Here is a 23,240-nt window from a genome sequence, read left to right on the forward strand (position 1 = left end):
CGAGACTAGTCTAATTCTGGTCGATTTTCAGCCAAAAAAAAAACTTTCTGTTTCCCATGTCCCCTTTAAGCCGCCAGGGTCCTGGTCCTTGATGCTGGACTTCCCCGCCAAGACATCTGCAAACTGGGATTATCAGAGATCGGCCGGTTCGTTCTTGCAGCGCAGTCTCACAATTGTGAGGCATTGATGGACTGTGGATGTATCCCGTGGATCCGTCAAACAATGTGTTCACCTCAGCTAGGTACCTAAGGTAGGTAAGGTAGCTACCTAATTCTCCACCGTCCCGCCTGTCCACCTGCCAGCTTGTCTCTTCTCGTCTTTGTGACACCATTCTCTGCCTGTCTCCAGTTTGCCCTTTCATCAGGCGCCTGTGGTTTGATTGTTGTTATTATTTCCTTTTTTGTTTGGATCTTTTTTTTTATTCCCCTTTTATTTTATTGAATTTATCTCACCTCTTTCTCCCCACATTTTACTATTGCTGCAGTTTATTCTCCGGGCCGCACCCTTGACCCATCGTTCCCTGTATCCTTCTCCAAGCAGTTGCAGCAGGCCTCGACTCGTCTTCGCTGGGCTTTCTTCTTGATCGCCGCAACAGCGATCCATTGAACCTCAGTTCCATATCCCCTTGGTGCTTCCGGCCGGCTCGAAGGCGTCTGGCTGCGTTTCCCAGACCTGTATTTCCGATCGCGGATAATCTTACCCTCCTGGCTGGTGATGATATCTACCTAGTCTCATAACGACAGGGCCCTATTGAAAGTGAAGAACCTCCCCGGCAGCCTTGGCACTACAATAATAAACCTTTATCACTGGGATGATCAATGCTTGGGCACCCATGATTTATTGCACTTGTTTTTGTGTTTCCTTTTTTTCACTTTCTTGATTCCTATTTATCTTTATTTGTTCTTCACTTCTTCCTTTTTTTTGTATATTTCTCTTCTTCCTATCCTTTTACCCCTTTCTCCTTTTTTCAACCTTCGTTTCTTCCGACGTCCGTGGCGTCTCTTTTTCCTTTCGACATTCGAGACTGCCGGACAGTCTCATTCCTTTCTGTTCCTTTTATTCTTTTCCTCGTTGCCTTCCGCTCTTGAGCGGCTGTGCTTTTTGGATCGAAAATGGACGGCATGAAGGAGCCCAAGCCGCAATGCGGCGGAAACAAGGAGAAGGGCGAGTATGACTTGCCACTGCACGTAGCTGCCCTTTGTGAGTTACCGTCTTCTGTTAAACTCTTCTGTTTCCCTATATCTTAGTCTTACTAACTATAACAAAAAAAGTCTTGGTTATGGCCGCTTCAATCTTTGGTAAGTAGCATGCGGTTGTGCAGGCACTGGGCTTCGCGAGAATACAAAGGACGAACCACTTTGCATTCGTCTCTAGTTCGCCAAGCTGACAAGAAATTTGTGATTAAGGATGTGGTTTTCCCGTCGTCGCCAAGAAGGTCAAGTGGATGAAGATCCCAGCCAAGGTCTTCTTCGCCTGCAAACACTTTGGAACTGGCGTTCTCATCGCAACAGCATTCGTCCATGTACGTCTCTTGGCCCGTCAGCAAGTTGGTCTACTCTCAAAAGTTACACGCAACTAACGGCAACTTTTAGCTCCTCCCCACTGCTTTCCAGAGCTTGAACAACCCATGCCTTCCCGACTTGTTCACGGAGAACTACCCGCCGATGCCTGGTGTTATCATGATGGGATCCATGTTTGCCCTGTTTGTTGTTGAGATGTGGATCAACTCGAAATTGGGAGGCCATTCGCACGGTGGTGTGATGGGTTTCGAGGAACACGACCCTCACGCCCACGCTCACGCCCATGGCCCCATGGTCGCCGCAGCACCTCCCCCGCGACCTCCCCGATACAACGCATCTGGCTTCGAGGCAGACGACATTGAATTCGAGAAGAGGATGGCACAGCAGATGTATGAGCAGGAGGCAAAGATCAACCCTTTCGCCGACCCCGGTGGCCGCCGTCAGAACCCTAACGAGCCGCCTTATATGGGCGACTCGGAGATGCCTGCATGGTTTGTCGTCTTTTACGAGCAGTACGTTCGCCAAAGGTTGGAGATGATGAACATGATCCGAGCAAGCGACCGCACGCAGGGCCAGAACACTCTTCCCGCTCCTATGGGAGAGAAGGGTGCCAACAACGCGGTTGCGGCTAAGGATTCTCCTTTCATTGATGAGGAGGGCCAGCAAGTCGACCCCGCTGTCTACCGCAAGATGTCGCTCAACATCACTATGCTGGAGGGCGGTATCCTGTTCCACTCGGTCTTCGTCGGTATCACCATCTCCCTGACCATCGACGGCTTCATTATTCTGGTCATCGCCATCCTGTTCCACCAGATGTTCGAGGGTCTCGGTCTTGGTTCCCGTATCGCTGCCGTCCCATACCCAAAGAACAGCATCCGACCTTGGCTCCTGATTGTTGCTTTCGGCACCACTGCTCCCATCGGCCAAGCCATTGGTCTCGCTGTCCGCGATTCGTACGACCCTGACAGCGCGATCGGTCTGATCACAGTGGGTGTCTTCAACGCCATGTAAGTATACCCTGGACCCCGGCGACAAGATCACCATGCAAGAGAAGCATTGAGACTGACATGGAAACACATTTTACCTTGTATAGCTCATCCGGTCTGCTCATTTACGCTGCCCTCGTCGATTTGCTTGCAGAGGACTTCCTGTCAGAAGAGGCCCAGAAAACCCTGACCAAGAGCTTGAGGATCCAGGCCTTCAGCTGGGTTCTACTTGGAGGTAAGAATTTCCAGCATGGCAGCAAGCCTTTGAAATTTGGTGACAAAGTCGTTTCTGACCCTATATGCGAATATTCAGCTGCTGGCATGTCGATCGTCGGCGCCTTTGCTTAAGCAATTCAATCTTAAATGCGCACCGAACATCCGACTCTAACCGACGAGCAATCTCAACACCATCGAGTCGGCCTTGAAGCTCCTGAAGCCCTCAACGCTTGTATTTTTGTCTGATCATATAACTGTATGGCCAAGCAAAACTTGTACGATAGACAGAACGGCTCACCACCGGATATAACATCACTTTAGAATCTCGCCGAGCCCGAGACACGTTCGTTACGATTTCATAGATCAATCTCTCGCCAGTCGCCCGTAGTAGCCACGATACGATAGCACGGGAACATTGATGCAAGGAGTATAGCCGCTTCGGACAAAGGGCCGATTCGCGGGAATGGCTAGCGAGGAACTTACATTCTTTTAATTCTTCATTTCTACCTTGAAAAGAAAACTGCTTGGCTTCCCCTTCAATTTTCTTCACTCTGTATATCAGTTTGCCGCGGGGCATCTTGGAAGTTTTTCTTTTATTTCACTTGTTGTTTTTTTTTTCCAGACGAGATACCCCAGAATCTTACAGTCGTTATATATACCCACCGAACCTGGGAGCCTGGAATCTTTGTTTCAACTATTTTTTGCTGGGTTGGTTTGTTGAATGAATCCATTTGTATTTGTGCCTTGTCACGTATGGATGAAAAGCATGAGGTTAGTTGGGAAAAAACCAGGGGTGGGATCATCAAGTTTGGGTGGACAACTCGAGCCATGTTTTGTTTGTTTTTATTTTGGGGATTTATCTGTGATAACCTGTATTTGGGCCGGTCAATATGGGTATTTAGACTAGAATTGTTTTGGTTTTTTTTTTCTTCTTTCTTGTGTAATATTTTTATGCACTGGAGCGACCATCAGCATATCTATATAGAAGCATCAAAATATGCCTGTCATCCAAGAGATACATGTGTCTAAAAGTGACTGGACAAACAACAGGGATCCAAAACAGAGCGGTAGTTGACTAGGTAGATAATCTGGGATGTCTTCATATGGGGGTTTTTTTTTTCTGCCCTCCAAACATTTTAAGACTTGCCTAATACGGCCCTCACAGTGGCGTGGCATTTGATTGTAAATTTTACATTTGCCAATGATTTGTGATTAGAACCTTTGTTGGTCCGGCGATGAAACGAACCTAGTATCAGCCCTGGATCGAGGCGGAAGCTTCCGACGCCGAAACGGGCCAGAAGAATCTTTGACAACCCTGGTGAGACTAAAACTCGGCCGGAATTTTGTATTATTGTTATCCCTCTTCATCCTTTTCCGTCATTGACTTTTTCTTTTTTTTTTTTTTCTTATCCTGCTCTTCGGACTGGTATTTTTAAACCTTTGACTATTTTTTTTTTTTTTCGTCCCGTTTTTGAGCGCTTCCATGCGTGATTCTGCCTTGGGGGTATCAGCTGGTATCAACATTTGTACGTCGTAGTCAAAGTCCAATGCTTCTATTAAAAAAGTCCAGCATAGATTGAAGGGTGGCTGCTGATGCAGCTGTGGTACAAATAGAAGAGAGAAGAAGAAAAAGAGAAAAAAAAAGCCAAACTTGGTAACAAGAGCCACTTGCCTCATTCATCCCCTGTGAAACGAGGAAACACCACAAGGCTTGACTCGACCCAGTCGTGGAGTGTGCTTGGTCCGAGACGTATAAGTCTTGGCCTCTGGTGACAGTAACGAATAAGAAGAGAAAAAAAAAAAGGAACAAAAAAGTTCCGGATTGAAAATCAGAGAGGAAATCGTCGTCACGTATTCATCTTGTGCGATTGCAGAAGAGAGCTAAGAAACCAAAAGCGAAAGAAGGCAATAAAAAACGCCGAACAGTTCTGGCTTGATAGTAATATCAGATACACGGCAGTTAATAGACTACGATAAACATGTATGTCATTTTGTGTTGCTCGTCCCTTTGCTGGTCATTTTCTTATACTTCATACTAGTCACCTGTGATAAATCAAAGGGGGCGGTGCATGGAACATATTTCAGCCAAGACAGGTTCACTACCACAGTACTACGTAGGAAAAGAGAGAAGAAAAAAAAGAGATGAGTACCACCCGTACAAGAATAACCGAACTACTGTACTGTACCTACCTATGTGACTGGTGATGATCTTCAGGGGAATCAGATGTCAAGATCGGATGTCCAAGACGCCGTGGCTGTGACCACCTGGACGGTTGGTACCGTGCTTGCGTGCCACCCAGATGTCATACTGACTTTTGATCCCGCTACCAAGAAAAAAAAAAAAAGTCTCGTAAAGCAAAACTGATTTTTTCCCCTTCTTCATCGGACCAAATACCGCACAGTAAGTAGCTTGGTTCGCTTTCGGTATCTGACGGCATCAGATCAGACGAAAAAGTACCAAAACTGCCTTGACGTTACCACTCTCTTAGACCTGCCTCACTAGCTAAATATGATGCATGCAGTATGCAGCATGCGACATGCAGGCGATCTGACAGTTGGGCGTGGTGGCGATCGGATGGTTCCGCATCCGGCCTGTTTATGGCGTCACTTAGGGCTCGACGACACACTGTGGTACAAACACTCAATGCAGGCTTCTGATTAGACTAGAATTGTCCTCGTACAATATCAGGCGATGAGGTAGTTGTGAGCAAACCAACCCTCATGGACGAGAACAATCGGTCCGAAATTTTGTATCGGTTCCTGTCAATATACCCTATATGCCAGCCAGACATTACGATCGTCTAATCACATTTTGTCCAGTCTCTTTGTTTTTTTTTTCTCTTTTATTCTATTTTTTGTTACTTTCCATTTACTTGTGAGCTATTTTAGGGCTTAGTTAGTCTCAATCACAGTACTCAAGAAGGCCTTCGTGAAGTATACGTACCAATACCCTCGACCGGCACCGGCTCAACATTGGCCACCTCGGAGGCCACTGGTGGGCCACTCTTCTCGTCTCTCATGAATGGGAACGCCAAAACCTCCCTGATCGTAGCGTTGTTGGTCAAGAACATACACAGCCGGTCGATACCCAGACCCCATCCGGCAGTCGGAGGCAGACCGTACTCCAGTGACCTCAGGAAGTTCTCGTCGATCATCTGGGCCTCGTCGTCACCTTGAGCCTTTTGACGTGCTTGCTATGGGGTTGTCAGCATATCGTATGGACTGCACGTGTGAGCGACTGCTAGCTTACCTCTTCAAAGCGCAACCTCTGGTCAAACGGATTGTTCAACTGCAAATCAAAACAAGCCAGTTAGTAATTGTTTTTGCAAGCCTCTCATCACCATTCTCAGTGATGCATTATCTTGATTTCTGGACAAGACGTACCTCAGTGTACGCGTTGCAAATCTCCTTCTTGCAGACGAAACCCTCGAAACGCTCAGAGATACCCTTCTCTGTGCGGTGGTACTTGGCCAGTGGGGACATCAATTGCGGGTGCTCCATCAGGAAGGTCGGGTTGATGCAAGTCTCCTCCAGGTACTCGCCAATGAGCTTGTCGAGCATGCGAGCGTTGGTCAATGGCGGCGTGCACTCAATGTTCTTCTCCTTGAGCAGGTCGCGGAGGAATTGGTTTGTCTCATCGGTATGCAGCTCGCTGTAAGGAGGGAACTTCTTGCCCGTGAGCCTCTCGAGCTCGGGCATGATCTTAACGCGCTTCCATGGCCTTGCCCAGTTAACCTCGTACGTCTCACCCGACTGCGTGGTAAACTTGGTCTCGTAGCCGCCAGTCAGGTGCTTGACCAGTCCGGATACCAGCTCCTCGGTGTAGTCCATCACATCGTACATGTCGTAGTAAGCCGCATACGCCTCGATAGTGGTAAACTCAGGGTTGTGGGTCAAATCGCAGCCCTCATTACGGAAGTTCTTGCCAATCTCAAAGACCCTGTTGTAACCACCGACCACAAGCATCTTGAGATACAGCTCCGGTGCGATACGCATAAACATGTCGAGGTCATACTCGTTGTGGTGCGTGACGAAGGGAAGCGCTGTTGCGCCACCTGCGATGGAAGTCATCATGGGAGTCTCCACCTCGATGAACCGCCTCTCGTGGAAGAAATCGCGAATGTACTTGACAATTCTGCTACGCTGCCACAGAACCTCGCGAGACTTGTCGTTGAACATGAAGTCGAGGTAGCGCATGCGGAACCTCTTCTCGCCGTCCGTGAAGCCGGCACGCTCGCCAGGAAGCAGGTGCAACGAGGGTGACAGCTGAACAACCTCAGTCGCGAACAGGGACAGCTCGCCCTCCTCGCCCCTCTCGATTTTGGCCTTGGGTGCGGTTCTGCCGGGGTATCCGACAATACCAATGACATCTCCCCTTCCAAGGTGCTCATGCTGCTGCTCAAATGTCGGGCCACCCTCCTTGACGTACTGAGCCTGGCACATGATCTGCATCTTGGAACCGGTCGTCGTCGTGTCGGAACCAGTCTTGATGTCGTAAAAGATCAGCTTGTTTCCGGAGCTACGCTTGGTGAAGATGCGGCCGGCAATCCTGATCTCCCTGGTCTTGTCGACGTCGCCAGACTTGAGGTGCTTGAAGTCCTGTTCAAACTGGGAAGCATCATAGTCGACCAGGAACTTGTGCGGGTACGGGTTGGGACCCGAGGGGTTCTCGAGCATGCCATTGACCTCACGGCTTCGAATCTCAAAGTACTGGTTGGGGTTAAGTTCCTGCTCGTCAGGCTTGGCTGCCTTCTTCGCGACGGCGGGCTTGGGAGGAGCAGCTGCGGCCTTCTTGGCCTTCTCGTCGGCCTTCTGACGGGCCTTTTGCCGGCGCTTGAGCTCCGTCTTGGAGACCTGAGGAGAGGAGAGCGAGCTGTGTCAGCGGTCTCTAATGTGCAAGACTTGGTCAGACAATGGGGTATCGTCCAAGGCGCATACCTTCTCGCCGGTGACCTCATCCAAGATGAGGTTGGCCACCTGCTCGGTGGGAGGCTCTGAGGCTGCAGAGTCCGCCATGTTTGTGAGAATCAGTGGCTGAGATTGCGAGATTCAATCCGATTGTGAGACAAAAAAAAAACTTATAATCCTCAGGTTTTATAGACAAAGTATCGAGGCGCACGCAACCGTGACTCTGGATGTCGTCGAAAATTATTTTTTTTGTAGCCTAAGCTTTGAGACGGCGCGGGGTACAAACAAGCCAAACTGTGTCATAGGTACCTAGGTACGTACCTGCCCACTACGGAGATCGACTCATTCACATTTAATGCGGTGGGGGTGGTTCAGCGCGCCAGGAACTTATTGGTATTGTGGCTGGCCACTTGTGCAAAGCCACAATTACCCCTTTCCTAGGTTGCGGGAGCGATTGATAGTGGTTTTCTATACCTTAGTACCTCAGGTACCTCACCTTGGGTAGGTATGCAATATCTAATTTCAATGTCGATGGGATTTATTTTGACCTCACAGTTTAAACTTACCATAGAAACCGCCCGGACATGAGCTGAGTGTTCCATCTGGGCGGATTCTCTCGGGGTGCTCTGCAGCAACCAGACGAGCAACTCAAGTCGCCTACCTTACCTTACCTAACTAGTTAGGTCGGTAAGCATCCATGTTGCATTCGCGTGGTTATTGGGCAAGGGTTCGATTGCGATATCAATACTCCGCCTGCCGATCATACACGCTTGGCCTAGGAGAATTATTGATCAAATATCAATATTCCGAGAATCTCTTTGGGAAACCTCTTAATTAGTGCAAAATCCAACAAAGGAGATTTGTATTTTGGCTGCGTTGGCGCGAATCCTCTATATCTGGCTCTCCCGTCTATATACAAGCCTCCTCAATCCCTTCAGTTAAAATATATATGATCAGAACTAGTCTCAAAGAAGAAGATAGAAAAAAAAAAAGAATTATCAGGCAAAATTCCGAGTCGCGCGTGCGGATGTCGGAATCGGGTATTTTGGAGTTCGAAAGAATTTACAAATGAGTACAGTTATTAAAAAAGTAAAAAAAGATGATAGTATGAAGTCAGTCTTGCCTGAAGAAGAAGAAAAAAAGGTCGGCAAGTCTGATTAGTCCATGTACATAGGATCACCACTCATGTCTGGAACGGGAATTCCCAGCTCTGCCTGCGTCGTGAATGGAGACATCGCGTTGGCGTTGGCTTCCTGGTTTCTCGGCACCGCCGGGATGAAGTTTGTCGCTGAGCGGTTGCTCAGCTGGGAGCCCCTCGCCCGGCTGTTGCTCGGTGCAGCATGGCTAACGCTCCGAGCGTACGGACTACCTGCAGCACCCCTCTGCGCTGGGCCTCGTGTACGTGGAACTTCGAGCTTCGTGGCATCCGACTCATGGCTTGATTGTTGCGGATTTGCAGCAGGTGGCATGGTTTGTAGCGGTCGGCTGGCCGGCGTGTTCATTGCTGCGTATCCGTCATCGTCGTCCTCCATTTCGGCATCGGCATCGGCGTCCAGATCGCTCCCTGCATCGTCTGTAGAGGTCATTGAAGTTGTGACGGGTACCGAGGAAGTTTGTGATACGACAGTGGTCTGGGGACCTCTGGGCTGGTCTGCAGTTGCTGTGGTGCTGAGGTTCCGACCTTTTGGTGCTTGCTGTAGAGTAGGAACTACTGGATTGTGATGCTGTTGTGTTGGTGTTCCAAGCGGCGAGGGCGGCGGGGGTTGTTGTTGTTGCGGCTGCTGCTGTTGTTGTTGCGGTCTTGGCTGTTGTGTTTGCGCAGTATGTGTAGTGTCTGGGGCTGATGTTACAGACTGCGATTGGGAAGCTTGTGATCCTCCTGTGACCAAGGCCGGGGACAGTGGACTGGGCCCAGCGTCGAGAGCCTTTTGCGAACTTAGACTGTTGTTGGCTGCGCGCGCATTAACAATGACAGTTTTCCACTTCTCGATTGACTTCGCAACTACTGTGCTCAGGTCTGACCGGCCGTCATCTACTTTCAAAGCAACACCCACGCGGCCGTGATTGACACGCTGCTCCTCCAAGTACTCAATCATGGCCTCCTTCATGGGAATCGTGGTTGGCGATACAATCCTTGAGTCCCGCGAGTGCTGCAGACGGCCCAACTGCTCCAGTTGGGTCTTGAGCTTTGCGTTCTCCTGCTTCAGCGTCTGCTGGGCCTCCTTAAACTTCTCCAGCTCGGTTTGCCTGCGCCCAACACTCCTGGCCAGCTCGAGCACCCATAGTTCCGACTGGCGCTGCTGGTCCAGAGTCGTCCAGACGCTGTACGCAGACTGAAGATGTTCGGTGACCTGCTCCTCCAGGGACTCCACCGCCTTCTCCGCTCTCCTGGCAGCTTCTTTGGGGTCGGGCTGAGAAAGCTTGAGTTGCGCAGGGTAGCCAAGATCTTCTTCTGCAGTTGTCGCGGCGGCGATGCATTTGGTTTTGTACTTCAGAAACTCGTCGCGAAAATAGGCAGTGAGTGCCTCAAACTGCCTTTGGCCTGGCGGAGATATGGACCAAGAAGTCGCAGTGGGATGCTGAGTTGACGAGAACAAGGTCGGTGGTTGCTTCAAGCATTGAAGCGTAAGCGCCGGGAAGTCCAGAGATAGTGGGTCGAAATCGAAAGGCATTGAGTTGATGTCGACATTTGTCCTGCCAGACAGTGTTGGTTAGTATTAGTTGGCAGGTCTAGCTAGACATGCATACATAAAAGCTGGAAAGTGGCCAAAGTGCCACTATCCATAGCATGGATGGGTCGACCTACTTAGCGGCCCTCCACGAGCCGATGATCTCCCTTAGCGCTAGCTCGGCAGCTTTAGACGTATCTATAGCGTCCTGGAACTTCTGCTTCATTTCAAACTGAGCCTTGACCATCTGCCTGCTCATCGCGCGTGTTGGCACCGATCTTTTTGCCGAGTCAGGAGCGGCATCGTTACTGGCGGCGGTGCCTTCCCACCGAGGGCCAGATAGACTCAAGCTGGTTACGGATCCGTGGGCCGACCTTGGAAGTACTGGCGACCTCGTGGAGGATTCTGCATCGGAGCCCGGGCTCTTCCTAGTGGTGGTTGGCGTTCCGACTGGGGTCGATGTCTCCCGGCGCGCCAGCGAGTTGCGCGGATGTCTCCGGGTGATTCCTCCTCGGATCTTGCGAATCTCCTCAACATCATGTATCCCATCTGGTGGTTTCGGATTCTTTTCCTTGACATACAAGTCCAGGTGTCTGCCGAGCGAAGATGATGTAAAGGCCTGGCCGCAGAAAGGACAATTCTTGTCCTTGGCTGCCTTCAAGGTCGACTGTTGCTCTGCAGTATCGGTCATGGCCGCACACTCTCCTGTGATCAGGTCCCACGCGACGGCATACGGGAGACAAAACTGGTTGCAAAGCTCGGAAAAATTGTGCGCCGCCCAGATGAAAAGAACTAATAGTACTGCAGACGCTTTGCGCTTGCAGGCATCAAGATATCCGCGATTCTCCCCAAAAACAGCTTTTGTGAGATGCCGATGTAGCGTTGCTTGCCTTAATTCTCTCGGAAAGAACAAGGCAGATCGACAAGAGCTATCATCAGGGTTATGAAAGGGTCCCGTCGGTCGAGCACAAAGAAGACTGGTTTCTCTTTTAATGTACTGTCCGGGAAGAAAAAGAACCAGGCGTATCAACAATTATTTCTCCTTCACCTTCCCCGGTATTCTTGAGCACGTCCTTCGGGGCGCGACAGGGAAGGTGTACCTTAAATAGGCTGCAGGCCGGGGTCAGAAGCAAAGACCGGGGCCAGCAAGGGAACACTCGCGCTAAAGAAGTTAGAGGGCAAGGTGGTGTAGATGAAGTTGATAGGGATGCTGAAGCCTATTGTTGCTGGATATATGAAAGCAAGCGTGCTTGGGGTTATAGCAGCAGTTGTCAACAGAGAAAGCCAGCCAATGGATAGATAATAATAGTTGTACATTGTTTTTTTTTTTTTTTTTTTTTTTTAAGTTTCTACTACTGCTTTTCTTTCTTCTTTCCCATGCTTTGTACGACAATCTAGCTTCTTGATGCATGGGGGAAAAGAATGCAGCCGCCCTAGAAAAAAAAAAAAAGCTGGTGTCATCGGGCGAAAATGGGTGGATGGATACTACAGAAGGTCATAATAATTCTGTACTTCGTAGGCTACCAGACTTACAAGGACGTCCATCCCTGTTTGGGGCCCTGAGCAAGCTAGGATTGGTGTTGCGAATGTCACCTCTGACAAGCGCGGTTTAATTATGACCACGACGTATTTTAATAAGCTATCCAGCATTGGTGCTGTTCTGGTTCGCGCGCCATGTCGTTTTGGTGGCCGACGCCGCGTCCTTCAGCCAATGGGCGGACTTGTGCGGTGGTGTGTTCCGTCATCCACTTGGCTGCTGATCGAGAGTGGACGTTGTTGCGGGCCCAACGACCCTCCCCAACGACAGGGGATAAAGTACCTACTCTCATAGTAGAGGTGGTGGGTCGGGGAGCTGTCAAAATGGACCTTTCCCGGCTTGCCGTGGCTAATGAATTCTGCGCGAGTCACTGGTTGCCAGGCCGATCTTCTTTGGGAAACACTGGAAAGCAGGGTCCCAGAGTGCAGATAACAGCCACTTGGTGGCACGCCTCTGCTTTCGGATGAGATTCCTACAGTAAGTTCCACGCCGAGTGAGATGTAATAAAAATTAAGCGGATGCACCTCTGTTCGCTCGTGATGCGAAATTTCACCGTTTGAACTTATCCACACCTTGTGGTTTGCTGGTGCAAGCGCGAATTTTTCCGAGGGGGCTAGTGCCGTCCGCGTCACCTACTGGTTCGCCAACAAGGTCTCGAGATTGGAACTTTTTTTTGGGTTCACAAAAACAAGTACGGCACACAGCAACAAACAAACCCTCAATCGACGGTCCATCCATCCATCCATCCATCCATCCATCCATCCATACAAGATGCTTGTTCGACTTTGACTGACTGGACCTGCGACTGACGGGAAATTTGCCGAGACTGCCTAGTGACCTACTAGGTAGGTCGATAGATGAGGTGGGTGGTAGCGATTCGGGCCCAGACTTTCATTGTTGAGTGATGGATGTCTGTTGCGTCTCGCGTCTCCTACACACACAAGTGATCCATCTTAGCATTTGGTTCCTGATGAGCGAAGTGAAGCAAAGAGCCGACCCATAATGGATGGGCCAAGGGGGAGAAGAAGAGAAAAAAAAAAAAAAAACATAAACGGAACTCGAGTAATGCATGACCGGCGAGATGGACCGGGCTTGTGTAAAACGGGCACAGCACGCGCCGGTGTGCCCAGGCACGCCTGGTGGATGAACCGGATCCCGATCGCCGTGATTTTGTGCATAATAAGTGACAAGTGACAATGACTTGCTTCTTTCTGGACTTGGCGTTGCACTAGGCACCTGGGGCTCCGCTGTACAACGGCCTCAAGAGTGCTTGATCATCTAGGGGAGCTGGTCGGAGAGCAAAGGCGATTCCCTTAAAAGAAGTAAGGCGGCTCCACGGTATAAAAGAGGCAGGTCGCTCGGCATGGGATCGTGGAGTTGTGAACCGATTTGTACCGTATAACAGGCAAGATTATATGCTGTTCCCCACGTATAACATGCACACCATAGTCATAATGAACTCAGTTTAGAATAGTACCGTACCGTACAAGAATGGTCAGAGAGAAGGGAGCCATGGTTTGCACAGACTTCTCCAGAGTGTTGGCGTTCATACCAGATCCAAGGCATGGGATTTTCAGTCAGCACCTCCTTTGGGTGCATAAATATTGACTTTGTGCTTTTCTTTGTTTTCTTTGCAGTTTGCATACTGCGACACACATAAACATGGTCTAGACTTCCGAACATGTGGGAACGGACTCGCTTGTTCGCCCGAGTTACGTTGGGGCCCGCAAACCGTCGACCGAAATTGTGCCGTCCGTATCTATGTCTCTGCCAAGAAAGATGCCGGAAGATAGCCCGGGTAAGTAGTCAGTCAGTCAGTCAGTCAGTCAATCATACTTGAAGTAACCTGCGTGCCACTGGAAAATTCCAAAGGTGGTGGTGGTGGGTTTTTCTTCATGTTTGCCAACGCTCACTGTGAACATAGCCGGCTCGAATTGAAAGCATGGTAATGTAATGTAAACCACTTCACTGATTGTTACTTCCGGATAAAGAGCCAAATGAACCAGGTTAACAGTCAAATCAAATTAAACCAAATCAAATCAAATCAAATCAGCCAATAGGTACTATGAACAGTGAGTGATTGAACCTTGAGCTGTGCAAAATTGCCATCGTCGCTGTACAGAGTTGCTGCTACGTAATTCGAAACTTTGTACCGCGTGGGCGTGACTTTGAGAGTGGACCCCATCCCACCTTCCTTGACAAAAACCACAGACCACAACTTCCAGTGGCTTGTGGCGCCTCTCTGATGTGGCTCAAGCTTACCTCCCTGGAAAAGCGAGCTCGGATGGCACGACTTGACTTTGCAGGTCTCCAGCTTTCTCTACCTTACATAATCACTTACCTACCAACCCACTTTTCCAGCGCGTCGCCGTCGCGATCCCATTCCTGCGACTAAAGCTATTCGAGATATCCATTGGCGCCAATCGCAAAGCTCATCAGGCCTCGCACAGGTCAAGCTGAACCCAAAGAATCACCTCAATTCAAACGCTCACCAAAATGCCGCCCGGTGAGTAGTTTCTTCTGCGCGCTCTCAGTCGCCCGTTGCTACTTTTACACGTACCTACCTCACGATCTCAGTTCCCCGTCGCGCCCCGCCGCACCTCGTTTATGCGCATTCCAATTATACGCTTCCGAGCAGCAATACAGACTTTCGGCAACAACACTGTTCCTTTTTTGTTTTGTCTTTTTAATGTAAAACCCCGCCAGGCTAATATTTGTCATTCTTCGCACACACAGCAATAAGTGACGACGACATGTCCGACGGCAGCAACGAGCTTGATGTCGTGCCCAGGCGCGACAAGAAGGCCGCGCAGTTCGACGACGAAGAAGACGAGGATGAATTTAAGGGGGTCACCAACGGCGCCGGGGCAGAAGAGGATGAGGAAGCGGAGGAGGAAGGGGACGAAGAGGAATATGTGGTGGAGAAGATCTTGTCGCACAGGATCGACGAAAACGACGTGAGGAATATCCACCCCTGGGTCGGGCCGACGTTTGATCTCAGGCGCTGATCAAAACCTTCCATGCACTCAGGGTAAATTGCGGTTCGAAGTGAAGTGGGAAGGTTTCGAGAAGAAAGCCGACAGGACATGGGAGCCGTTGGAGAACCTGCAGGGCTCGGCCGATGAGATACTCGATGAATACCTGCAAAAGCACGGCACTGTTGCAGAACTCTACGAAAGCTTTAGCAAGGCCACAAAGACCAAGAAGCGTGGCCGACCATCGACCGGTGCCACTCCGGGCTCGACCAAGAAGACACGCAAGAACGGCGATCATCCCTTGGACTCGGAGCCGCCAGAGAGCCGGAAGGCTGTGGCATGGAAGCCGCCGAGCGGCAGTTGGGAGGACCAGATCGATACGGTGGACATGACGCGGAATGATAAGGGCGAGCTGATAGTGTGGCTTGGTTGGAAGAATGGCGAAAAGTCTCAGCACAAGGCCCAACAGGCTTATACTCGGGCACCGCAGAAGGTGAGTTTTAATGACGGCCAGACAGGTTCTCATGGACGTGTGGATTTTTTTTTTTTTTTTTTTTTTTCTTTTGGTCCTTCAAACTGCTGACGCTTTTCGCATTCATAGATGCTCAAGTTTTATGAATCCAAGATCAACTTTACAAGTTCTTAGAACTTGCAATTCTTTTGCATTAGGTAAAAATGTCAATTTTTCCACAGTTATATCGGAACCATTTCTTTACGGTAACCTTTCTAAGTTTGGGGCAGGGCGTTAAGGGAATTTACCGCTATCAATCGAACATGACTTCTATTTGCCAGTGAATTGAGTTATGGGGAGGGGACTCTTGTTACTTTCTTCTTGTTTCTCCCTTCCAGACAACCCTACTATTGATGTTAATGGGTAAGGTAGCAGATGATGGTTCGCGTATCTACTTTACTTCTGACTTATCGGTATATGACGCTTTTATCCGAACCCATTTGAAAATAAGCCAAACTAATGATTGGTATTGTATAACATACCTAGTTGGACAAGAATTTTAGTGGCGGCGACGAACTCTTCACCTGGAATCGTACGGGGCCCGGACTTTCATGGTACGTCACGTCACGCCCGGACTGCAAGCTTGGAATCATGAATAACCCAGGCGGAGTCGCGCTGACTTTCAAACAACCCCTTGAACAAAAGAGGCTGGTTAAAGTGGCCCACTTTTGTCATATTGGCCAATCATTACGCGTACCTGATTCCAGTTCACACCCTTGTTCGGGGTGGTTGGCTGGCCAGCCTTCCGGATTTTATTTACTTGGGTGGCGGGGGAAGAATAGAGCTTGCATCCAAGTCGCTTTTATGGTCGCGCTCCTGCGGTTTCTGCCCGCTGCCCAACATGCCAGCATTGTCCCGCCTTTATTCAGCTATTCACCGTCTCTTGACAACTTTGTCGCAGCCGCCATATCTTTATGAAGTCGGCCAAACAAAACCCAACAATCAATTCATTGAATTGCCGTGAACAAATAAACACCAAGCCAGTCTACATACCTCATACTTACTCATTCAGATAATTGCATATATAATCCGTTGGCATTCTTTATAATCGCCCACATTCCACACCGCTTGCAGCCAGACGCAAAACGCACACACACTCGAAAACGGTCTACAAATCTACTCTTTCCAAAAACAGAAAACGTCAACGACATCGAGAACAACATTCCTCGACCTCACACTCATACACCAAGCCACATTTCTTCCCCACCACTTGTCTACCGGCTCTTGTCTGCCCAAGACAACCAGTCGGCAAGATGGTTAAGCAAAACGACGTCATCGCCATCATCATCATCATTCTGTTTATCGTCCTGGCGGGTATCTCGTTTGGCATCTACAAGCTCGTCTCGATGGCGAGGTCCAGCGTCAGCGTCACGTCGTCGTCCAGCACGGGCAGCACTTCACTAGTCGACGACGATCAATGACGCAGGCCCTCCCGAAATCTGGGTTGGGCCTGCATTACTTCATTTTTTTTTTTTTTTTTTGGTTATTCCATGCCTCGTTTCGGAAGGCATGTACATACTATACGCTCTTCCGGCCTTGTCACGGCGTCCCACATGTGCGCGCGTGCGAGGCCGTGTCTCGGTGTCGGTTCGGCATGCTCGCCGCCGCAGTTCTCTCTTGGTAACGAGAGGTTGACGAGATTGGCTGCAAGAGCGATCGCGAGGCGCCTATAGTCTGTTTTGCAAACGTGGAACATGGCATCACGCGATCATGAGACTGTGACCCTTTGGGTGCAGGATCCACGATGGTATTGTCGGGGACTCTTGGCGTTTTCACACATTCTCCCCCCTTTTTCTTTTTGGATACTTATTAGTTTTGGTCTTCTTTTCTTTTGGGTAATAGGCGTTCCGGGAACATGACATCAAACAGCGGCATTAAAATGGGTTTTTGGCGGTATTGCAGATAGGCTGCAAACGACTTGTACGTAGGCATGTATTTAGATAGATCCCGTAGATAGGATGGAGGAAACAGCTAGCCATAGGCTTCTGCAAGAATAATATCTTCAAGCTGTTCTAGCGACATGACATGTTTACCAATTTCGAATTCGCAACGTGCTATCACACTCATAATGTTCTACTTTGACTTCTCTTTAAGTCTATTGAATCTCAAAACCTTAGTCTGATGGTCTATCCGTTCCGCTACTCAGTAGTCAAAGCTCTCGGTAATTACATCCTGATCAGCCAACCATTCAGTAATTGTCTTTGTAGCTGCAGGTCCAGCGCATATATAGAACTTGGCTTTCAGATCCCCGTCTTCGTTCCGGGCAGCATCAAGAAGACTTTGCTTCGTAAGCCTGCCAGCAACGACAAGCGACGCCCCGATCTCCCGGCCCGTATCTGCCTGTGGACCACTGCCACCCTCATCCGTTGCTGCCGACTCCAGGTCACTGACATATAACTTCGTCACAGCCCCAAGCCCAGGCGTCCTTTTGAACTCGTCCACCGCGAAGGGCAGGTCCTCCCTCCGCAAGCTCCACAGGACACTAAGACGGGCCCCTGCCGACCATTGCTGAGCGGACAGCAGCGCACCCGCCTGGGAGAGAAGCGGCGTTATCCCGACGCCCGTGGCGATGAAGACAGCCGGACGTGCTTCATCATCCGCTGATGATGGGATCCGCAGGTTCCCACCCCCAAACGCCATCACGGGTATCTCGAGAGGAGCTCTTAAGTTCCAGTTCCGCAGTAGCCTCGTGACGGGCCCGTTGGTCCTGACGGTGATTTGCAATTCATCGTCCCGCGACCTGCCCTCTCCAGCAGATGACGACAACGACGACGACGACGACGACGAAAATACCGGCGGGTTCGACACGGTAAAGGTGCGCACAAAGTCGTCGTTGAGGCTCTGCGGATCGTCATCCCGCATGTGGCTGTAGCCGGCGTCCAGCTCCGACGAAAAGTCAAACGTGGCGTGCTGCGCCGTCGTCCAAGTTCCGACTCGACCCTTCAGGGACCTTGCTGGGGGCTGCAGGGCGAACGTGTACCTCGTGATCGTGGGCGACAGCACCTGCCTTTGCTTCAGCACTGCGACAGCAATCCCCCCGCTACCTTGAACCTCGGCCACGCCCAGTCCGGCTGCGATCTCGGTCGCGAGCCGTCTCACAGAAGGGTTGTATGGGCTGAATTCACCAGCCTCGCCTCTGAATGGCAGCCCATCCCTGACCACCTTTGCGGCCTTGACCTCGATCCTCACGGCGACCTTGGTGCGCGGCAGCAGCCTGGCCGCAGTCTCGCCGACGAGCAGCCTCGCATTTCCCGTGAGGTACACTACGTCTCCGGTACCAAAGTCCGGGACGCTGATGCCCACTTTATCATTCACATGCAGGTTCCCGAGGCTGGAGTAGAACCTGTTGCCCGAGAACTCGGGGTACGCGAGAACGACACCCGCGTCCCCCTCGCCGTTGCTGACAACCCTCAGCAGGCCCGGCGGGCCGCCGCGGTGGTTCGTGTCCATGTCGCCTCCCCCATCCGACGTGGACATGAAGAACATGTCGGCCGTCTCCAGGATCTCCAGCGCCCGGACCGGAAGCGGCAGGGCGTCCGAGACGAGTTCCGGCTCGGGCACGTGCAGCCGGATGCCCTTTTTGTTCAGATACTTGGGGCAGTTGCCGATGCTCTCGGCCACGGCCATGGCCAGCTGCACATCGCCAACCTCGTCCGCGGCACCGGCGCTCCTTACGCCAGCGACGAGCCTGCCAGCCAGCTTGACCCGGTCCCTGCTCTCGAGGTCAATAGCCAGCGCGCTCATGGGCCGGCCCCCGCCCGCCGCATCCGGGTCGCTGAAGACCTCACCGTCCGCGAGGTCGCCAAAGAGAACGCCGGCGACTGGGTCGTTGGCCTTGTCGACGAGGGACCGCATGCCCACCACATTCGGCGCGATGGCGCGGACGAAGCCCGGCTCGCCGGCCCAGATGCTCGTCCACGGCCGGGCGTCGGCGTCGAGGGTGCCGACGGCCACCAGGGGGGCTTCCTGCACGCGGCTGATGTAGTGAATGGGGAGGCCATGCGCCGTCGGATTTGGCCGCGTCGGGACGCGCAGGAGGTCCTGAACGGCGAGTTCGCCCTCGCTCCACTGCGTCTTTGCGTGTATGGTGGCCATGGCACCGTGGTACTGTAGCTTAGGCGCTGGGGCTTGAAAGTTTAGTAGTGCGGTGACGTTTGACGCCGTCCAAAGGATCGGATTGATGAGGTTTGAGGGGCAATTTGGGGTAAGTATTGGATGTGGGCATAGCATCAGTGAATAAAATAGCCCCAATGTGACCAGGAGATTGATTGGAACTGGGAGTAGATATGTATTGTATCAGAGGTTAAAATGCACTAACTAGGTAGGCTGACATACCCTATGTATATAGTCAAATGTATCTCGACAGTCATCAAATGCCGTTTGTAGGATACATGCAAGTTTGTTAGTTTTGTAATTGTACCAGCCCTCCAATAATATCTATCATTGCTTACAGTTTGACGATGATTATTGTCACCGCTTGCTTATGCACGCCGTAACAACAATTCCCCTTGGGTAGGTCGGGATTTGAACAAGCCATGGCGCAGAAAACTTCCGCATAAAGAATGCCGAGGTGGGATGTCACTTGATCGCTCGCGGGGTGACAAACGGCGACTAGGTAGACTACAAACCAGAACTACAGTAGAGCCAGACTGTTGATCAGTAAGCAATCGTCGACGCAACCCACCTTCAGCGAAACCTTTGATTTGCTACCGGCTTGAGAAAGAACCCGACTCCAGACAGATCCTTAATGTGCGCACATCGAGGAAAGAGGATTAAAGTTAACTTCACCCTAAAATAAAAGATCACCCAATGTCATAATATTCAACCGCCAACCATAGCGGGACCTGTTTGTTATGTAGGTGTACGTACACATATAGCATTAAAAAATACAGAGAAAATAAGCCGCCCATTTGCCAATGGTACGCATATAACGCCAAGTGTGCCTATCAACTCTCCTAACCGTTGCCAACAAAGAAAAGAGTGCTCAATCAAAATGAGCCAAATATACCAAATGTACAAAATGACTAGCCACTATGTGACCCTTCGTTCACTGGACGAGGGCGATAGTGAACGTATAAGTAAGTCGTTGTTGTCATCCTTTGATATGACTAATATCTCGGACCTCCGGGCCCGCCCCGTTGGTTCTCGAGATCCGAATTCCAGCCGTTTCCAAAGCCGCCACGAGGCGGGGCCTGACTGCTCGAAGTTGGCGGGCGAGTGTTGGGATTATATTGGTCCTCCAGCCCGGAAACAGGGGCAGTCATGTTTCTCTGTGGAGGGTATCCAGGGCCTCGGGGAGGCATAGGCCCAGTCGCGCTCCTCTGCGGCGGGGCTCGGGAGGGATTGTACATTGATGGCGCGGGACTAGCTCGACCATTCGAGCCAGGTGGGCCCCGCGGAGGATACATTGACGGTGCAGGACTAGCACGACCGTTTGAGTAATCGTCATATCCATCAGGACCGCGAGGAGATATGGGCGCAGTCGCGCTCCTCGGTGGCATATTCGGGCCACCTGGACCGCGCGAGGGATACATAGATGGCGCGGGGCTAGCACGACCACTGGAGTAGTCGTCGTAGCTGTCGAATCTGCTCGGCGGTCCACCCGGTTGGCTGCGTTGGTAGCCGGTCCGCGGAAGAGCCGGAACCGTTGCTGACGACAAGGGCGCCGGGCTGGCAGTGTAAGTCCGTGACAAGGATGCGTTGGACTGCATTCGGCTCATGGGGGTTTGGCCACCATAGGTTCTACCGCTGTAGGCTGTGTTGGGAATAGATGGAGCAGGCGATGCTGATCTCCCAAACTCTGCAGCAGCACCGATAAGCGGCTGCCTGGACGAGTAATTGCTGTTCATGGTTCCCTGCCGAGAGGGCATCGGTCTCTTCTGATCCAATGAATTCAGTTCGATACTTCCTGGAGTGCCTGGCCTCGAGGCATACGGCGGAAGTGTTGACATAGTGTCGGCGCGCGCGAGCGAGGGGAACGTTGGAAGTTTGTCGTCGCCAATGTCGGGTAATGTTGGCTTGACATCCTCTGGTGGCCTCTCGCCTGCCTTCTTTGCTGCCTTGAGTTCCGCCTTCTTTCTCCTCCTCTCCTCCTCGGCTATACCCTTATTGACTTTGGCCGAAACTATGGCCATCAGTCGCTTGTTGGCTTTTCGCGCACAGTAGTTCGACAAGCTACCATCCTCTGCAGGAATGTAACTCCACAGGAACAGTACCCAGCAAAGCACGGCTGCGATCAGTGCGAGCAAGGCAATGACCCAAACCACCAGGGTGAAAACCATACCAGACAGGATCAGCGCAAGGACGGGGTTCTGTTCGGCCTGGAACTTGATCTTGTTGAAGAAGTCCAGCAACGTATTTCCTACGTCGGTGCCCTTTGGTGTGAGATCTTGGGCCTGGTAAAAGGCATAAAGCGTCACAGCATTGACCACCTGCCTGGGGCCGGAGCAGACAATAACTCTAAACCAAGCTGCACGCGAAATTGGGGCAAGAAATCAGTACCTCTTGTCTAAACAGGCCAAATAAAAAAAAGGTACGCGCTTCCAGAAACTCACATTGGAAACTGAAGTATGTGAACAGCGCCAAATATTCGGCGCCCTTTTTGCTCTTGGTCAGTTCAGCGAAGACCAGGAATCGCTTGTAACCGTTGCCGCCGCCGACTCGGATACTTTGCAGGCGAACTGCCAAGTTGTCCAGGTAGCTCTCCGCCACACTGCCCCTCCTGATGACCTTTTGCGCGCGAATGTGTTCATATCCGAGGTTGAGAAATGAAAGAATGATGCAGACGGCGAAAATCCACTTTGAAATGTCGAACTCGATGGCTGGTCGGACCTGGCCGGGCCATTGGTTAAATGCAAGAAGTTGAACGGCGGTAAAACTGTCGACGCTATAAACGGCCATGGATATGCAGAGGGAAATCCACAGATAACTGTAGGCAAAGGGCGTCCAACATGATGTTGACTTGAAATCATTTAGACTCTGCATAGGGTTAGTTTGATTTTGTTAGTAGCTGTCAACACAATTGGATGAACCGGTTCGACCGAGTCGGATGTATTCATCTTACAATGTATTCCCATTTCTGCTCCGGACGAATCTCGGCCTGGTGTTTCCTGCCGCCGCAACCCATTTTGAACAACAGAAGCCTGGCAACTGTTGTTATCCTCTAGTGGCGACCGGCGATGTCTGAAGAAAGGGGCTAGGAAACAAAAAGAAAGAGAAAAAAAAAAAAAAAAAGGCTGCCAGAGTCGTCGGGTTGAATCGAATGTAGATGGAATCAGTGAATGAGTGAATGCGAAGGAACCGGACCGGCCGTCTACACAAGTCGTTTCCTCGCCCGCGGGATGACCGACTGTGTTTCGTTTGCGTCGTCAAGAAACCCAAAGTATACTACTCGAGAAGTATGGTAAAAGTAGAATGAAATCAAAAATAGAAGAACAAAAAAAAAAAAAAAAGGGAAACCAAGATGCGACGAAAGGATTGTCGTTGTTGGAGAGATCCGCCCAGTCGACTGGACAAATGGGGTAGGGAGCTCGCTGCTACTGAGCCCGCCTGTCGCAGTCGAAGAGGAGGAAATGTTCCCTAATCTAGTCTGGCCAGCCTGATAGTGGGCAATGGTTAAGGCACAAAACAAAGTTTGTAGGAAACTCTTCAGGGCTGCATACGGCAGCGATTGGCGTCAAGGCGAGTGTGAGTGCATGCGTGCGTGCGTGCGTGCCTATGTGTATGTATGATGGTGGTGGATACAAGTGGTGCTTTTTGTCGATCGCTCAGTTGCAGGGCGCGCGACTAATCCCACTCAGCATGGGCAGAGATGGAACAGAATACTGCAGCAGAGTATTGTTGGCGATCGAGGCCAACGGGGAAATGGACCCGTCGAATGAAGATGCTGCGGGACCCTTAAGTCCTGGTAGTTTGATCG

The 23,240-nt window shown here is 50.9% G+C and overlaps 8 protein-coding genes across 8 annotated transcripts; 4 read left to right on the plus strand and 4 right to left on the minus strand.

Annotated features, from left to right (window-relative positions):
* Positions 1-312: 312 nt before the first annotated feature.
* PgNI_01346 (uncharacterized protein) lies at positions 313-3,710 on the plus strand. Its single transcript, XM_031121419.1, has 6 exons — positions 313-1,200; positions 1,272-1,298; positions 1,407-1,522; positions 1,593-2,527; positions 2,614-2,741; positions 2,820-3,710. Exons 1-6 carry the CDS (start codon positions 1,113-1,115, stop codon positions 2,852-2,854), a joined length of 1,329 nt encoding a protein of 442 aa, XP_030987640.1. The 5' UTR covers positions 313-1,112; the 3' UTR covers positions 2,855-3,710.
* Positions 3,711-5,263: 1,553 nt separating this feature from the next.
* On the minus strand, positions 5,264-7,844 carry PgNI_01347 (uncharacterized protein). Its single transcript, XM_031121420.1, has 5 exons — positions 7,661-7,844; positions 6,107-7,576; positions 5,973-6,011; positions 5,667-5,916; positions 5,264-5,602 (listed from the first exon to the last, which is right to left on the minus strand). Exons 1-5 carry the CDS (start codon positions 7,736-7,738, stop codon positions 5,592-5,594), a joined length of 1,848 nt encoding a protein of 615 aa, XP_030987661.1. The 5' UTR covers positions 7,739-7,844; the 3' UTR covers positions 5,264-5,591.
* Positions 7,845-8,787: 943 nt separating this feature from the next.
* On the minus strand, positions 8,788-10,990 carry PgNI_01348 (uncharacterized protein; the record flags this gene model as incomplete). Its single annotated transcript, XM_031121421.1, has 2 exons — positions 8,788-10,324; positions 10,437-10,990. The coding sequence occupies 2 exons, from the start codon at positions 10,988-10,990 to the stop codon at positions 8,788-8,790; spliced, it is 2,091 nt and encodes a 696-aa protein (XP_030987656.1).
* Positions 10,991-12,159: 1,169 nt separating this feature from the next.
* Positions 12,160-12,303, plus strand: PgNI_01349 (uncharacterized protein; the record flags this gene model as incomplete). The annotated part of the gene is made up of 1 exon (XM_031121422.1): positions 12,160-12,303. The coding sequence occupies one exon, from the start codon at positions 12,160-12,162 to the stop codon at positions 12,301-12,303; it is 144 nt and encodes a 47-aa protein (XP_030987655.1).
* A 1,843-nt stretch (positions 12,304-14,146) lies between these two features.
* Positions 14,147-15,746, plus strand: PgNI_01350 (uncharacterized protein). Its single transcript, XM_031121423.1, has 4 exons — positions 14,147-14,342; positions 14,573-14,793; positions 14,867-15,304; positions 15,413-15,746. The coding sequence occupies exons 1-4, from the start codon at positions 14,333-14,335 to the stop codon at positions 15,455-15,457; spliced, it is 714 nt and encodes a 237-aa protein (XP_030987316.1). The 5' UTR covers positions 14,147-14,332; the 3' UTR covers positions 15,458-15,746.
* A 417-nt stretch (positions 15,747-16,163) lies between these two features.
* Positions 16,164-16,743, plus strand: PgNI_01351 (uncharacterized protein; the record flags this gene model as incomplete). Its single annotated transcript, XM_031121424.1, has 2 exons — positions 16,164-16,174; positions 16,458-16,743. The coding sequence occupies 2 exons, from the start codon at positions 16,164-16,166 to the stop codon at positions 16,741-16,743; spliced, it is 297 nt and encodes a 98-aa protein (XP_030987367.1).
* A 721-nt stretch (positions 16,744-17,464) lies between these two features.
* Positions 17,465-19,417, minus strand: PgNI_01352 (uncharacterized protein; the record flags this gene model as incomplete). The annotated part of the gene is made up of 1 exon (XM_031121425.1): positions 17,465-19,417. One exon carries the CDS (start codon positions 19,415-19,417, stop codon positions 17,465-17,467), a length of 1,953 nt encoding a protein of 650 aa, XP_030987318.1.
* Positions 19,418-20,128: 711 nt separating this feature from the next.
* Positions 20,129-22,448, minus strand: PgNI_01353 (uncharacterized protein; the record flags this gene model as incomplete). The annotated part of the gene is made up of 3 exons (XM_031121426.1): positions 20,129-21,791; positions 21,877-22,300; positions 22,386-22,448. The coding sequence occupies 3 exons, from the start codon at positions 22,446-22,448 to the stop codon at positions 20,431-20,433; spliced, it is 1,848 nt and encodes a 615-aa protein (XP_030987369.1). The 3' UTR covers positions 20,129-20,430.
* Positions 22,449-23,240: the final 792 nt, after the last annotated feature.

This window comes from Pyricularia grisea (assembly GCF_004355905.1).
Source record: "Pyricularia grisea strain NI907 chromosome Unknown Pyricularia_grisea_NI907_Scaffold_1, whole genome shotgun sequence".
NCBI classification, from domain to species: Eukaryota; Fungi; Ascomycota; class Sordariomycetes; order Magnaporthales; family Pyriculariaceae; genus Pyricularia; species Pyricularia grisea.